Below are 15,678 nucleotides of genomic sequence, written 5' to 3'. Positions count from 1 at the left end.
CTTCAGCTTTCACAAGAGAAGGCTGAAAGGTGATTTTGTGGCTGCCTATAAATTCATCAGGGGAGGGCAGCAGGGAATCGGAGATGCTCTATTTACTAGGGCACTCCCTGGAGTAACCAGGAACAATGGCCACAAAGCGGCAGAGAGTATACTTAGGTTGGACATTAGAAAGAACTTCACAGTAAGAGTTGCCAGAATCTGGAATGAGCTTCCAAGGGATGTGGTGCTCTCCCCTACCTTGGGGGTCTTCAAAAGGAGACTAGACAAGCACCTAGGTGGGGTTGTCTGACCCCAGCACTCTTTCCTGCCCAGGGCAGGGGGTCAGACTGGGTGACCTACTGAGGTCCCTTCTGACCCTAACGTCTATGAATCTAAAGGCCTTTAAGTTTTGAGTCTGCCAAAGATAATCTGTAGTAATTCCTTGGTTGCCAGGGCTATGCTAGCTCATCCAGTAGCTCTTGGAAATTAGGGAAAATGTTTTCTGTACTCAGATGTATTTTAGATGCACAACTCCTATGCATTTGTCAACTGCCTCATTTTTAATGTGTTCAACAAAATAAGAGCTTCTACAGGTCGTATCTCAGTGCTTGCTAGTTAGGTGACCATGCGGCCAAATTTGAGGAAAAAACGCAGCTGAGATTCTTTAAACAGAACACAATTGATTTAAGTCTGGTTTCATCGCCTTGTGAGAGCAAGATTTTCCAAACTCCAAGCCAATAGACATGCTCCCGTGGAGTTTTAAACTTGTACTAGGAATAGACTTTTCTTGTAGGGAATCCACTACCGAGTTTGCATCCCAAACGAGACAGTCTTCTGCTAGTGTCTGAGAACCTGACAGTAAAACTTAGGTAGGAACAAATTTAATTTGAATAGACTGTTTTCCAAGCTGGGAAAATACAAGAAGTGAATAGCACAGTGAATGATAAATAATATTTAAATAGGAAGCATTTTAAATCCCAGCCATCTGAGTAATATAGGTTAGGAATTTTTAAGTTGTGGGGTTGGGATTTTTTTCACTCTTTCAGTTAGTTTGACAGGGACTTGCTCATGCTGTCTTTCCTCTATAGCTCTTTTGCCAGCTATATGTAGCACCTGATTATGACATGTTATGATGGTAACAGCCAGAGAATATTTTATAATTAGAAAAACCTTGGCAATTAACAATATTCTCCTTCCGGTGCTAGGGAAACTGTCCTGCAGGAGGTTGTTTGATGGCTGTGTCCTGTGACTACAGAATCATGGCCGAGAACCCCAAATACAGCATTGGACTCAACGAAACGCAACTGGGCATTGTTGCACCTTTCTGGTAAGGTCACGTTTAACCCACAACCAAATTTTTACTGGCCTCCATAGTAAGAGTTAATTTGTAAAAAGGAGTTCATGATACAAATCTGTCTGAACTCAGTTAGTTTAGTTTAATGATTGATTTACATTTTAAATCAACAAGACCTATTTATGCATTACTGATTCAAAAGGGCTGACAAAGCAGTTGCAGCTGTGGACTGGAGGCCAGCTCAACACAGTTTTAGAACTCTGTACTTTTTATCCTTACAGTGTTTACAACTTTTAAAACAAAATACTCTTGGACCTCAGACTTTACATGTTGCTTTATTGCACCCTGTCTGCATCTCAAACTACCATGCTACAAGAGCAGGCTCACAGCTTTCCCTCATTTCATTCTGCATATATAATTAACAAGGACCTACATTCTGCTTCTGATATATCCTGCAGTTAATGCAGTAATGACAATAGTTCAGCCACTAATATATTTTGGCATAGCTTAGATCTTACCATGTGTATGGTCTTCCTGGGATTTAACACAAGTTGTATAAAGGCCTTCTCTGTATATGATGTTAGGAACGGTACATAAATCTTGCATTGGCTTCTACAACGTAGGCCACTGAAGACATCTGTGAGGAAGGTGGGGTGTCATTTAAAATGTGCAAGTAGTACAATTTACCAGGTCCCATTAAAGTCAGTATTAAAGATGCAGTTGAAGGTAATTTAATTTTCCAACTAATTTATGATGGAACAGTCTCTGATGCAGCAGTTTGCGCATCATTAAGGCTCACTGTCTCATTACCTGGCCCCTGCACTGTGGAGCCTTTCAAGGCTGCTACAGAGGCAATTGATAGGAACTAGTCAGTTTCAAGCTCTGGCAGCAGTTAAGATAGACTGGGAGGATTGTCTACCCCATTATTGGACAAGCTTCAGATTACTAAACAAGCCTGCTGCACACTGCTTCAGCTGTAGTGTGTATGTGCTGAAGGGGTGTTGCTCTGATTTGTGCAGGTCAGAGTAGAGCGGCTTCCTGTTAAGGTACCAAGTGGCTCCAGGCCTGTTATGCTGGACAAATATGTATCAGGACACCCATGCCATAGAGAGCCAACAGTTGCAGTACAAGGAGACAATATGCAGATCCATGTAAGGGAGTAGTGTCCATAACAGTGATCCCTGATTAAGTTTTTTATAGACATTGCAGGAGAGAAGTCCTAAAAAGGATGTGGTGGTTAATACTGGTTTTCCTTTTAAAACCTAAATGCTTCTCTTCAATCTTTGGTTGGCCCGTGGCTTCTTCCCTGTCTTAGAACTTCTTTTCTCCTAGGTTCAAGGATACAATGGTGAACACAATTGGACACAGAGCTACTGAGCGTTCCCTTCAGCTGGGACTCTTGTACTCTACATCTGATGCCCTTAAGATAGGCATAGTAGATGAATTGGTACCAGAGGAGAAGGTTCTGAATGCAGCTGCTGCTACCATGTCACAGTGGCTGGCTATTCCTGGTAAGAAACTGCTCTCCTTGCATTACAGGTGTTGCTCTTATTCCTCTTGGAATGCCTAGAGCTCCCTGAGCAGAGGATGCTGAACTGATGGAGCACAGTGAGAGACTGTGTTACAAGGTGAAATTGAAAAGTAATACTTATGGGGCTCCATTTAATCTGAATGTCTTACTGTCAGTAGGACCAGGTGGAATACATCTTACGGTATTTAAAAATAGGCAGACCAGTATTGGAAGCGAACTACTAGCAAACAGAACTTGCAGGCAAGCAAGGTCTTGGAAGGAGGACTCTTAAAATACACAGGGAGTTGGACTAGCCCACTGAACTGCAGTGCCTTTTAGCTACAGTTGACAAACTTATAAAGCCCCTGTGCTTCCCCTTGGAGAGGTTACCAAGGTAGTGGTCCAGGCCTCCCTATGTTAAAATTAATGAGAAGGCTGCCACTGGTCTCTGTAAGAACAGGTTTGTACGCTTTATGAATATTCACAGTGTGAAGAATGTATTGGGTGTATAAGCCAGGGCTGATAGATTACTGGCATGATGTATGGCATAGCTGAAACTGTTGAGTAACTGGGACAGGACATGGCATGTGAGGACCAGGGAGGACGTTTTAACTTGCATTCTGAAGCACAGCCCCTGTGACTAGCTTTGAGGGCAGTATCTGTGCTGGACTTAATAATGTTCTTAGCTTTTGGAATGGAAGGCACATGGCTTGAGGGAACTGCACTCTATGTTTGTGTAGCTGAGGGGATGGGCTAGGACATACAAGTTGAACGTGGGCCTTGTCAGCTCCTCTCCCTTTTGGCTTTGCCTTAGAACCTTTGAAACCTGGAAATAAAAGGCTGGGGCAGCACCGGGCTCTTCCTGGCAGGGGTTTGAGCCAGGGCTGTGCTTGGGGTGGGTGACAGTGATGGCACTGGGAGGCCGGGGTGCTTCAGGGGACTACAGCAAATTTTGGGGTGGCTGTAGCCTCCCCCCCACTTCCAGTGCAACTGTTGCCACCTGCCCTGAGCACAGCCGCAGCCCAGTCCCCCCTCCCTCTCTCCAGGAAGAGCCTGACACCACTCCTGACCCCACCCTGCAGCGGCAGTCTACCCTTATTCTGCATACAGATCTGGGGGGCACCCCCCCAGTGAGCTGCATGTGGCTCTGTCCTGTGCCCTGCCCTGGTTGGGCAGTGCCAGCCCCACTTCCTCATCTGTGGGGGCCTGGTTCTGCACCCCTCCCCCTCACTTGTTCCCCCCAACAGACTTACCAGCTGGATGCTGCTCTCCAAGCTGGTGAGCTGGCTGCATGCATGCTGCAGCTATGCTCATGCATGTTGCATTTATTGGTGAGATTATTGGCCACATAGCCAAAAAAACCCCTGATTGCTGATAATGTCAATTTTCCTTTTTATCGGTACTGATATGATATGGACCAATGTATCAGTGCACCTCTACAATTAGGGACTTGTGAGAAGTTCTGTGGGAGGTGGTATGAGGACAGTGGAGGGGCCCAAAGTGAAACGGGAAAGCGGTAGGGTAAGTTGCAAGGTGCCCTGGTTAATAGGTGAGCAATGGGCAAATACCTTGTTTTTACTTAATGAAGTAATCTGTGTTTGAAGTTAATGGCTAGATTCTCATTTGGCTTCTGTAACTTGGTGCTGCTTCACTGAAGTCCATGTAGCTGTGCTGAGTGATACCAGCTGAGAACCTGGCTTGGCAGTGCTCTTCTGGGTCCAGTATTGAGGCAAGCCTTTGGGCAATAGTTTGTAAATTGGGGGTCATAATGCCACTTGGGGTCGCAGCCTCCACAGAAATCTGTTTACCACAGGGGAGTCTCAAGCTGCTATGGGCTAACTGGAAACTAGGTTATAAGGCCAGAAATGGGCTGTGTTTCCTCCCCCCCCCCAAAAAAAAATAGGGAGCATTTGTGCTGGGAAAAGAATGAGTCAGTATTTTTATGCAATTACATAATGCTGTTTCCAGAGGTTGTGGTTTATTAGGGACAGAATGGCCTCACTAGATCATCCAGCCTGACTTATGTATTGCAAACCAGAGAGCTTTGCCCAGTTGCCCCAGATTTTGCTGAGTAAATTGTCTGGATAAAGTATCTGGTCCAGAGAAGCATTCAGTCTGGAAGTAAATACATTAAGAAATGTAGAATCCATTATTTCTCTTGGTAGTTTTTCAATGGTTAAACACTTGCACTGTCCAAAATAAGGCACAGGTTTTTTTAATATGAATACATTTGGCTCCACCTTGCAGCAGTTCGTGGTTCTTATGTCTTCTGTGGGGCCATGGTCCCATGCATGTTGCATGTTAACAGGGACACTTCTCCTGATCTCAGTGCTCCAGGTTTGCTAGTGAGTAAAAGAAACTGAATAGACCAAATAGCCTTTATTCATTGTAAAGGGCTGGTCAGCCCAACTGATAGGAGATAAGTGTCAGGGTGCGCAAATACAGAGATCTCCTGAGAGCATACATGTTTCTACATACATTATTGTTTGAGCCATCTAATCACAGGCTCATCATAATTGGCAATAAAGTAGTACATTCCTGTCTCTTGCATATCAGTGCATTACCATTTCAACCCACTTTTCATATTCCTTGACTATCAAGTTCCAGGTCACTCAGGAAGTTGCACCTTGATGGAACGAGCCCACTTAACATATTAATACCTCTCAGTCCCCCCCAGAATATTCACCACATTCTTGTTACACTCTCAGTGTGGGTTTGGCAAACAAGCAATCTGTAAGGGGCTCTCACCCTGACAGCCAATGCTGCATTGGGCTGTGCAAAGCTTTGGTCCCTGGTTCGATTCAGCAGAGATTCGGCCCAATTCAGTGGCCAAATCTCTGGATCAAAATAGAGTGTCCTTCTGGCTCGGTGACTGGTGCCTCCTGGGTCTGGGAGGGCACCCGGGGTTCCCCTGCAGCCGATTTCCGAGTCGGAGGGGGGTGGGGGAGGGGGGCAGCGCGCTCCCCAGCGGACCCAGAAGTGGATTGGAAGTACTTTCAGTCCACTTCCAGGTTTGCCACTGAATACGTGGAGGGCCATTTAAAGCTGTGTCTTTTAAAGCCATTTAAACATTTAAAGCTGTCTCTATGTCCGAATCACTGATTTGCCGAATCAGCATCAAGTCTTCCGTTTCAGATTCGGGTGAATCGAATCAGGGACAGTGATCCGAATCAATGAATCAAATCACTGTCCCTGATTCAGGCCGAATGCGAATCCAAATCGAATAGGGCCCACTTTGCACACCCCTACTGCATACTATACTCGTTGCTCATTCTGTTTCCAGAAGCTAGATCTCTAATGTCTATGGCCATGAAGGGTAAGTGCCAATGTGCCAGCTCTCTCTCTTCCACAGACTATGCCCGTCAGATCAGCAAGTCCATGATGAGAAAGCCAACTGTGGATCGCCTGCTTACCCACCGTGAATCTGACATTCAGAACTTTGTCAGTTTTGTCACAAGGGACTCCATTCAGAAGTCACTTCAGACATACATGGAAAGGCTAAAACAGAGGAAAGGCTGAGGATCCAGCCTGCTGACCTGAGAGAGAGGAGACCTCTTCACAAATCTCCCAAAAATGCTGCAGTAGCTGAAGATTTTAAGTGAAATATTTTTTTTTCCCATGTAAGCCATCAGATTTATACAGTCTGTCCCTTTTAGCATTCTGTTTCTAAATCAGTCTGATGCCAATGATGCCTTTTTTTCTCCCAACTTTCTGAAGAAAACATTAGTTGTTCTGGAGATCTGAGTAATAAATGAAGTGCAAGCAAAAGCAGCTGGGGAGTTGGAGGTGGAGGTTGGATGTCTGAGGCCACCTGGTACTTGGATATATGCCTTCTTAAAAAGGGGTGGTTTCTTTTATCTTTTTCTTCATCTTCATTATTACTTTTTATGTGAAGAGTCAATAAAAGGTTTTGTGAGGATGGAGAGAAGGAGGAAGCAGCTTTGTTTTATCTGGGGTTTGTGGGTCCATCTGTACTTCATAGCAGTGAGTTACTGAATAACTGGAGCAGGTTTGTATGTAGCAGTTGCAGAGCCTGCAGCTGAAATCCTAAAGTGATGTGTAGCCATTGCTGTGACTGGATAAGAATGGCCTGTTGACTGACTGCTGCTTGAAGGGGGCTGCTTTTGGGAAAACATTTAGTCTCTAGATTGGCAGTTCAGCTCCAGCCATGAGCTCTGACCGATGGAGGGTCAACAGCTATTGGGCAAGCCTTTCCAGCTAGAGGGTTCAAGGGCTGCTTTTGTCTTGGAGCCTGGGTCCCTTTGGAACATGAAGATCAATGTGTATAGTTTTGTGAGTGAAGTGTTGCTGCTTATGCTGGTCTCTTCTGTTGCTAAGTAGATGTCGGGTGCTTGAGTGGCTGATTGGCACCCTCCAGCAGTGTAGCAGTGACTTAAATGCCAGCCAGTTGAGAAGGAGGCAACAGCTGGTTTGCTGGGACTGAGCATGCTGCTGCTGGTGAGTGCATTTAATACAGTAGGAGAGGGGATGAAGATCGGAGCAGCATTGGTGTATGAAGTAGGATGCTTCAGTGAGTCTTCAGTGTCAGTTCGACAGGGAAATGGTCACTGACATGCAGGGCCTAGACGTGAACAAGTAGGAAACAGGTAGTGTCACAACTTTACCCAGGGCTCGCTCCCTTCCCAAGGCAGCTGCCTCCCAGAGATACAGTGCGGGACAGGACTGATGTACTTTGCCAGGCCCTCCACTGTATGTCTGTAAAAATATTCCTGAGACGCCTGATAACCTGGCCTTTCTTGTGGCTGGAGAGTTCTGTAGCTGTGCCCTTAGTGCTCCACACAACAGCTGAAAGCCTGCATCACTCAGGGAATGCTTGGCTCTGGCAGGGAAGGTGGGGGATGAGGGAGTGCTGGTTCCAAGCTATTAATAACAACTAGATAGTGCTGGTAGTGCCTATGCTGTCTAAACAGAGAAGAACTACAGAGAATATGGGAACCTTTCCAGCCTACATTTGACAGACTAGTGGCTTGGCACCAGGCCTCTGAAAGCTAAATTGGAGCTTGGCATGTAGGGGTCCAGCTGTCACTCAGGTGAGTTACAGCACAGATGTGGAGCAATGTGTAGAACTAGGTCTAAATTAATCTATGTTAGATGCTTAGCTGCCTCCTATTCTGTCTCCTAGGGCCATTTCCAACAGCCTTGAGCTGCTGCTTGATTAAAATCCTGTGTCAGCCACAAAAATGATCCCCAAATGTGCAATTTTGTTCCCAACCTCAAATTAACTCCCTGTAAATCCTGCTCACTTGTGAGTGAAAGGGCTAGGATCCCAGCACTGTCTCCCAGCTGTGTTTCACTAGATGTGGGCTGCCTGTGTCAGGTCCTGAAGTCCCAGGAAGCTGGGTTTCGATGAATGGATGAGCCTTTCCAGGGTATTCTAATGAAGTTTTCAGTGTGCTGTTTCCTTGCTTTTGGAGCTCTGTCTAGTTATGGACTCTGCCTGCCAGGACACATGGTTTTACTAGTGAAGGTTCATGAAAATGGTTTCCACAACATGTGGTGGCTCTCAGGCAGGACACAGGCAGGCAGGTGGTAGGGAGCTGTGCTTCACGGTGTTTCGGTAACTCACACATGCATTCTTTAGCTCTCCCACTGACAGGTCATGTGAGTATTCTGATGAAGCAGTCTTGAGACCACACTGTCTCAGAGACATTGGTTTTTTCTAGGGCTGTGCGAGGCTTCAGACAGAGCTTTGGATCCAGAGAAGCTTCGGAGGCTTCAGGGTCCGAAGCAGCACATCTGGGTTGAAGCGCTGCCCCATTAGGCTTCCCGAAGTGCTTTGGGGCCTCCTCGGAGATCTGGCCATAGGGTATAATGGGGAAACAATAAAATATATATAACTTTGTTGTTTTTTTGTCCGATTTGGAAGAAATTTTCCGGGGTGGTAGAATCTGTAGAGAGCATAAAGCCTGCCAAGTTTCAAGAAGATCGGTTCAGGGGCTTGGGAGGAACTGCACCCCAAATTCTTGAAAGCAAAACTCATGTCACATCTAGGCGGTACAACATAGGGGGTGAAAACTGCAGGGCTGGTGGCTTTTACTGAGGCCACAAAGCCTGCTAAGTTTCAAGGAGATAGGTGGAGGGGTTTGGAGGGAACTGTCCCTCAAGCTGCAGACAAGCAAAACTCAAGCCATGGGTGCTTGTGGGACTGACTGTGTCTGTCTTGGGGTGGGGTGGGGAGGGGAGACATTGCTGTAGGCCTGGCTGCTAAGCTGCTGTGTTACCAGTTACCAATCAATCAATCATGATTCACTCAAGGACCAGCTCAATACACAGGATCTAGCTACTACATAATGACTTAAGGAGCAGCAATTAGCACCTACAAAGCCAGGCTAAGGAGAGGAAAGAATCAATATAGACAATCAACTGCCCCAAGACAGACACAGAGTTTTGTCTGTCAGCAGCTAGGGGACAGCTAGGGCCCCAGAACCCCCCTGCACAGATCGCCTCCACAGGGGCCATGACCCCTGCAGCTGTCACCTCGATGTGCCTTAACACACGCAGTGTCACCCATGGCACGAGTTTTGCTTGTCTGCAGCTTGAGGTACAGTTCCCCCGAAAGCCCTGCACCGATCTCCTTGAAACTTGGCAGGCTTTGTGGCCTCAGTAAGAGCTACCAGCCCTGCAGTTTTGACCCCCCTGTGTTGTAATACACAGTCATGACAGGAGTTTGGCTTCCAAGAATTTGGGGTACAGTTCCCCCCAAACCCCTGCACCGATCTTCTTGAAACTTGGCAGGTTTTATGTTCTCAGCAGAGGCTACCATCCCTTCAAGTTTCATCCAAATCGGACAAAAAACAAAGTTATAGCTATTTCATTGATTCCTCATTATACCCTATGGCCGGATCTCCGAGGCAGCTCCAAAGCTTCAGAGCCGCTTCAGCCAGATCAAGGTGGAAACCCAGTCCGGAGCTCTGGATTGGATCGCGGCCATCTGAAGCGGCCAGATCTGAAGCCGGATTGGATCACTGGTGACTCGCACAGGTTTAATCTTTTCCAAACACTATTGTGTATGCCCCTGTCCTGTCAGTGCCTTTGCTTGTTTCCCAGGGAGTTGAGGAGGGACTTGTTGTCATGGTTCCTCCTAAGAGGTGTTGCTCTTTTTGACAATGCACAATGTGAGTTCAGTCCTGTGACTAGGAAAGGATTGGAAGATGGGCTGTGGCACAGAGAGACTTCCCAGGCTCAAGGACTGGGATTCAGAATTGCCATACAGTTGGCAGTGGAGTTTCATCATTTAGAACAGTGTTTTAATAAAGCTGTTAAACACTGAGCTTCAAGTTGGCTAAACTTGTTAAATATAGATGTTTAGATAGGAGCAGAGGGCAGCTCCCACCTTTAACAATTTTCTAAGGATCCTCCTCTAATGACTAGGCAGGCTGCCTTGCCTGTGGACTTTGGGGAGCGATGCTGGCCAAAGAGAAGCGATGTTACCAAAAAAACTTTGCTGTTCGTTAGGTGTCCATTAGACAAACATACCTCTGCCTGCTCCAGCTTGAAAGCTCTTTGGAAATTGTAAACGGTTGCAGACTTGGGCACTATGCTTTTCCTCAGCTTAGAGCCACATACCACGATCCTGCAATGTAAAAAACACAGGGGTTGGGATTGAAATCCTGCTGTTTTATTCAGGCTGCACGTCATGTTCAAGCACAGCAGAACTCAGCCAAGCCAAGCAGTTGGATCAGCGCAGGGGCAGGTGAACTTGGCACCAGGCCAGTTCTCTGTCCTTCTCTCCTGTTCCTGCCCAATACTGTCTCCTATGTGTTCTGCCAGATTCCCATGAATGAGAAACTGGAGCCAGGACCTTGAGAAAGATGAGCAAACATTCAGTTGCAGTTCTACCAGTTCAGTCAGCATGCTGTTGTGCTGCTGCAGGTATGGCAGCCAGCAAGGAGTGAGTACCCTGTGGAGTCCTGGGCAGATTTGCTGTAGATCAGCCAGACCCCTCCCTGCCCTCGGGTACTTGCACTGTACCATCCTCTCTCTGCAGTGCTTTTAGTGCCTACAAAACAGGCCTGCCAGCTGCAGCCAGTCCTTCCTGTAGCACATCATATAGGGACCAAAGTCATTTCACCTGTTTTGTGGCTGGTTAAAACCACTAAAACTTCAAGTCTTAACATTTTGCCCTGTCTGGAGGAGGGGTCTCCCCCTGTTCTAAAGCTTGCACAGCAGGGTAGGGTTAAGGCCCCAGAACTTCAAGGGCTCCTACAGGAAGTGAGTCCTCCCTCCCTTCCCAACCCAGTGCTACTCACCTGTCATAAGCACAGTCTGACTTCCCCACTGTGGTATCTGCATCATCAGGAATGAGCCACTTAAACACCTCACTGGTGCGCAAGCGGATATGCTCCCAGTCCCCTTCTTTGACATAGGAGCAATCAGCATTGAAGTCCCCCAGAAACATAATATCCTGCGGAAGGAACAGTGGGAGTGGGTTGAGTGTTTGGAGCTGGCTGGTACAGGGGAGACTGACAAGCTATAGTCTACATGCCACAGTCCTGCTTGAAGGTCCAGCCCAGATGCCTTTGGACTATGCCAGGTGGAGACCCCCCCACCGAGACCTGTATACAGGATGGGTAAGAATCAGAACTTCCAGTGTGTCAACATTTCTGTTTGGAACTGAGATGAAAAGTCCAAATATAATGAAATGAAGTTTCTGGAAAAACTTGATCTAGAAATATCTGGACATTGAGTTTGGGGTGAGATGTTAACCCACTCGTGTCTCTGCTGCCATGGAATATCCTGGCAGCTGTAGTTCAGGTGCCTCCTGCCCCAGTCCTCACTATTGACCCTACCCCAACATGCACACTAAATCTCCCATGATACCCAGTGAAAAGCACTGCAGTGAAATTAGTTTCAGAGCATTGATGGTTGCCTGCCTAAGGTAGGAGCACACTCTAAGACAAATGGCCTTTCATCCATCAGTTTTCCACCATTTCTTCTACCAATCCATCCCCCTAGGCAGCACTGCTGGAAGCTTGCATTCAGACTAGGCTTCAAGATGACTGCCTGTAATTTATGCACTGTGGATGGGATTTCCAAAGAAGCCTAAGGGCATTGGTTCCATAACCACTTCCTGTATGGCCTTCTGAAGCTCTCAGAGTGGGGTTACGTGATTCAGTCCTTAGAATGCCAATGGACCCAGTGCCTGGACCATGCCAGTGCCCTGCACTGCTGGGGTGAATGTTAGGGAACTAGGGTCAGGGTGGGAAAAGCCAACCTGCCTGAAAAGTGCATGTTAGGGATGAGACACCAGGCACCTTGTTCTCAGATCCTGCAGGCAGAGAAGACAGGACACTCCTCTGGCCAGAGGCATTAGGAGTGTGTTGTGTCAGCATATGGTCTAGGTCTAGGAGCATCCACAGGTTGTGATATTCCAGTGATTCTCAACCAGGGTGCTGTGGCACCATAGGATACCATGAGAGCTTCTGCAGGGTGCTATGAGGTGTTAGGAAATAAGCAGGTGTGAGGAGACCAGAACAGGCTCAGGCTCATTTCTGCCTGACTGCTGTCCTGTCCCCACTGTCTGGCCCTTTGGCAAGGAGGTAAGCCCTATAATAAATACATGAGCTTTTGAAATGGGTAGCATTCAATTCACAAAAGCTGTGGAGGGGCACTTGAAGTCAAATGAGGGGGTGCCTCATACCTCAAATAGCTGAGAACCACTCTGCTATTCCATGTGTATTTTCACAGATGTTAGTCCCATGCACTCTGGAGTCTGAGGCCTACTTACGCCGGTTAAATCCAAGATGACCCTGCTGTCTCCAGGGGAGCTATTCTAAATCACTGCAAGCATATCTAGGAAAAGAATCCAGCCCCTGGAAGGCTAATGCTTGGCATCACCTGAGACGTGCATCATTGTACAGCACTGGTTTTTGTGGTTATCCCAAAGGAGCAGGCAATAGCGGTGATAGGGGCCCCAAGGATTGATTGTTTAATCCCACTGAAGCTCAAACCAAAGGCAAAGCGGCACTGACCTAGTGCAGAAACTACTGGCCAGGACTTGGCCTGTGTTGTGCAAAGAGGCAGACAGTATGGTCAGAGCCTTGTCTGGCATTGGCAACTGTGACCCTGTGAATGTAGAGCCTACATGAGTATTCATGTACAGTTGGACCTGCCTACTTACATCAGTCTCCCACTTGTCAATGATGTCTAAGTAAACATCATAAAGGGCATCAATCTCTGTGACGGCTGTGTGGGGGCATGTGTGCAGGGGCACCAGCACGAACTCCTTCACCTCTGCCAGAGAAACAGCAGTTATACACACAAAGTCATCATACATGCATATGCACACCGGCACTCGTGCATACAGTTATCTGTCATCTCCACTAACACAACTCAGGATTCCCCCAACCAGTCCTAAGAGAGTCCTGGCTCCGTAGAGCTGAGTGACCTCACTCCCCACCGATGGATTGAGCTCCTTCTTGCCCCTCATCAACACGTTATTGCCTCTGTTTTACCGAGCCTCCCCTGCCACACAAAGTTCTGTGCATCCAGGATATGAATGAGAGCTGGGGACACAGGCCTGCAGCTCTTCTTGTGGGAACATGCCCGGATGTGGCTGAACTGCAGCAGTACCCATGTCTGTGATCCAGCCCAGCTGGCACCAGCACCTCTGCTGGGGGAGTGGAACTGCCCAGCCAGCTTCATGGACCTTTTGGCTAACAATGCCCCCTGGTGCTCCAGCAGCTCCTGTGCTGGGGAGCGTGAGGGGCTGGCGCTGATGCTGCAGTGCTAAGAAGTCCCTAATGGCTGTGGCGTTCAACACAGGCGTAGCTCATTTGTCAAAAACATGGATCCTCAGGACAGTGCACAAGGCAGCATGGGTAAGAATAGGCTCCCATAGGGCTCAGAGTTCCCTTACTATTCATTCCCTTGTTGTAAGTGGCAGTTCACCAGTGCACTGTGGCCCAGCTGGGTTCATAGATAAGTCTCAGGAGCAGGACTGGTGAATTAAGCTTGAGGATGTCACAGTGCAACAGAAGCGCCCAGAGTAAGATGCCCTACAGGCCTGGGTATGGCCAGGGCCAGGCAGCACTGTAGGTGAGACACTAATCTCCCATCCACCCACTCTGCTTACTTAAATAGGGTGAGGAGAACTTCATGATGAAAGGCTCCCGACTGAAGATGTCCTCTGGGTCCTCATACTGGTACCTGTCCACCACAGACACCACCTCTTTCCTGGGGAGGGAGATAAAGAGGGTTGGACAGAGCAAGACGAGAGGGAGGGAGCTTCAGGAGGGTTTGCAGAAGGCTTGGTCTGCAGGGACTGGCCTACAAGGGAAAGTTCTTATGGGGAAAAAAAATCTCTATCAAGTGAACTGGATCCAGCTGTATGCATGGAAAAGCCCCGCACAGACAGGCACAGGGACAGCCTCTCGGACAGGGGTGCCCATGTGTCACAGAGCACTCAGGTGCCCTGCACCTGAGAGCAGAAAACAGCTCGGGAGAGACCCCTCTGGCAAGATGTGGGGGTGGGGAGGGGCTCAGCTGCCAGTTGCTTGGGCAGCCAGAGTAACAGGTGCTGGTTGCCAGGACAACCGCTGGGGGGGCAGCTGACAGGAAGGGGTGGGGTCTGGCCCAAGGAAGGAGCTCAGCCAGTGCAGACAGAGGGGACAACACTGATTGCGTGAGCATCCCCTGGGTGCTGCTGGGGTTGGAGTATTGCCTGGTAGGGAGTGAATGTTGTTTGGCCAGAGGTGTTAGCTTTTTACATTATAGCCCAGGGGCTTTGTGTTTTTTGTTTGTTGTTTCAGCTGGAGGACCGGGTGAAGCATTAGGGGTTGGAGGAGGCCTCACAGGGGCTCTGTGTTAGTGTGGGGACCCCAGTGCCAGAGAGGGTGCAGCATTTGGGGGGTACACTGACCCCAGTCCCAAAAAGGTGAGTGAAGAATTGAAGGCCAGGTAAGGCTGAGGCTGCCTGAGCCCAGAAGGGGGTTTGAGACCCTGAGGAGGAGACTTGGGGCCAGGTACAGCAAAGGCCACTGGAGCCCCAAGGCAAGGGGGCAGTGTGGGGAGCCCCAAGGCGAGGGGGCAGCGTGGGGAGCCCCAAGGCAAGGGGGCAGCGTGTGGAGCCGCGAGGTGAGAATGAAACAGACCCGAACAACATCAGGTACATCTGCGAGGGTTGGGCTGCGGTGTAAGGGGAGGAAAGGAGCTGCAGATAGTGCCCCAGCTATCGAGACAGAAAATGGGCAGCCTCCCACTTGATTAATATCCTCTAATTAAGCAAGTAACAACAAGGCATGGCAGATGAGAAGGCGGGCAGTTGGCCCATAATCGGTTTTGTGGGTCACTAATGAGCAGACCCCGAAGAGGCACACCTGTCACACTATGCTACCATAGGCAGATTAACACACAGGCTGGTGGTCCAGGGGCCCCTGCCAATCGGGGACCTCTGGGTGCCTGGATTCCAGTGGGAAATGATGGGTTTCCCTTCGTAGGTGAGCAGCACTATAACCTGCAAGGGATCCTGTTTGGGGGTGCTGGGAGTGAGACACGGGGGGGTCGCATGCCTGTGCACGGCCACTTGCATGAACATGGCCCAGAACCTGCAGGTAAGTTTGTGGTGGGGGCAAGGCTGCCACAGTGAGGAAGAGAGGGAGTGGGGCAGGGACAGGGGCTGGGAGTGCTGCCCAGCCAAGGCGGTGCATGGTACCTAGGGCCAGGGTAGGGAGTGGGATGGAGCCATGGCTGGCTTGTCCAGTGGGCATGGGGAGTGGCTTTCCACCACTGTGCACGCTCCCGAGTGGATTCATAGATTCATAGATTCATAGATGCTAGGGTCGGAAGGGACCTCAATGGATCATCGAGTCCGACCCCCTGCATAAGCAGGAAAGAGTGCTGGGCCTACATTACCCCAGCTAGATACACATCCAAC

General features: G+C 48.6%; 2 protein-coding genes across 2 annotated transcripts in view; one reads left to right on the top strand and one right to left on the bottom strand.

The window, feature by feature from the left end:
• The first annotated feature begins 354 nt into the window (after positions 1-354).
• ECI1 (enoyl-CoA delta isomerase 1) lies at positions 355-6,702 on the top strand. The gene is made up of 4 exons (XM_019540051.1): positions 355-848; positions 1,185-1,306; positions 2,606-2,784; positions 6,070-6,702. Exons 2-4 carry the CDS (start codon positions 1,212-1,214, stop codon positions 6,300-6,302), a joined length of 507 nt encoding a protein of 168 aa, XP_019395596.1. The 5' UTR covers positions 355-848; positions 1,185-1,211; the 3' UTR covers positions 6,303-6,702.
• Positions 6,400-15,678, bottom strand: part of LOC109313464 (deoxyribonuclease-1-like 2) — a 19,488-nt gene continuing 10,209 nt past the window's right edge. The window contains exons 5-9 of the mRNA XM_019540050.1: positions 13,879-13,979; positions 12,925-13,037; positions 11,054-11,208; positions 10,281-10,377; positions 6,400-7,365 (exon numbers count right to left, since the gene is read on the bottom strand). Coding sequence (XP_019395595.1) covers positions 7,312-7,365; positions 10,281-10,377; positions 11,054-11,208; positions 12,925-13,037; positions 13,879-13,979 — 520 coding nt within the window. The 3' untranslated portion in view covers positions 6,400-7,311. The remainder of the gene's footprint in view (positions 7,366-10,280; positions 10,378-11,053; positions 11,209-12,924; positions 13,038-13,878; positions 13,980-15,678) is intronic.

The sequence above is a fragment of the Crocodylus porosus genome, unplaced genomic scaffold (assembly GCF_001723895.1).
Source record: "Crocodylus porosus isolate Cpor-Errol unplaced genomic scaffold, CroPor_comp1, whole genome shotgun sequence".
NCBI classification, from domain to species: domain Eukaryota; kingdom Metazoa; phylum Chordata; order Crocodylia; family Crocodylidae; genus Crocodylus; species Crocodylus porosus.
The sequence above is the reverse complement of the archived record's forward strand: the minus strand, read 5'-3'. Positions and strand labels throughout refer to the sequence as shown.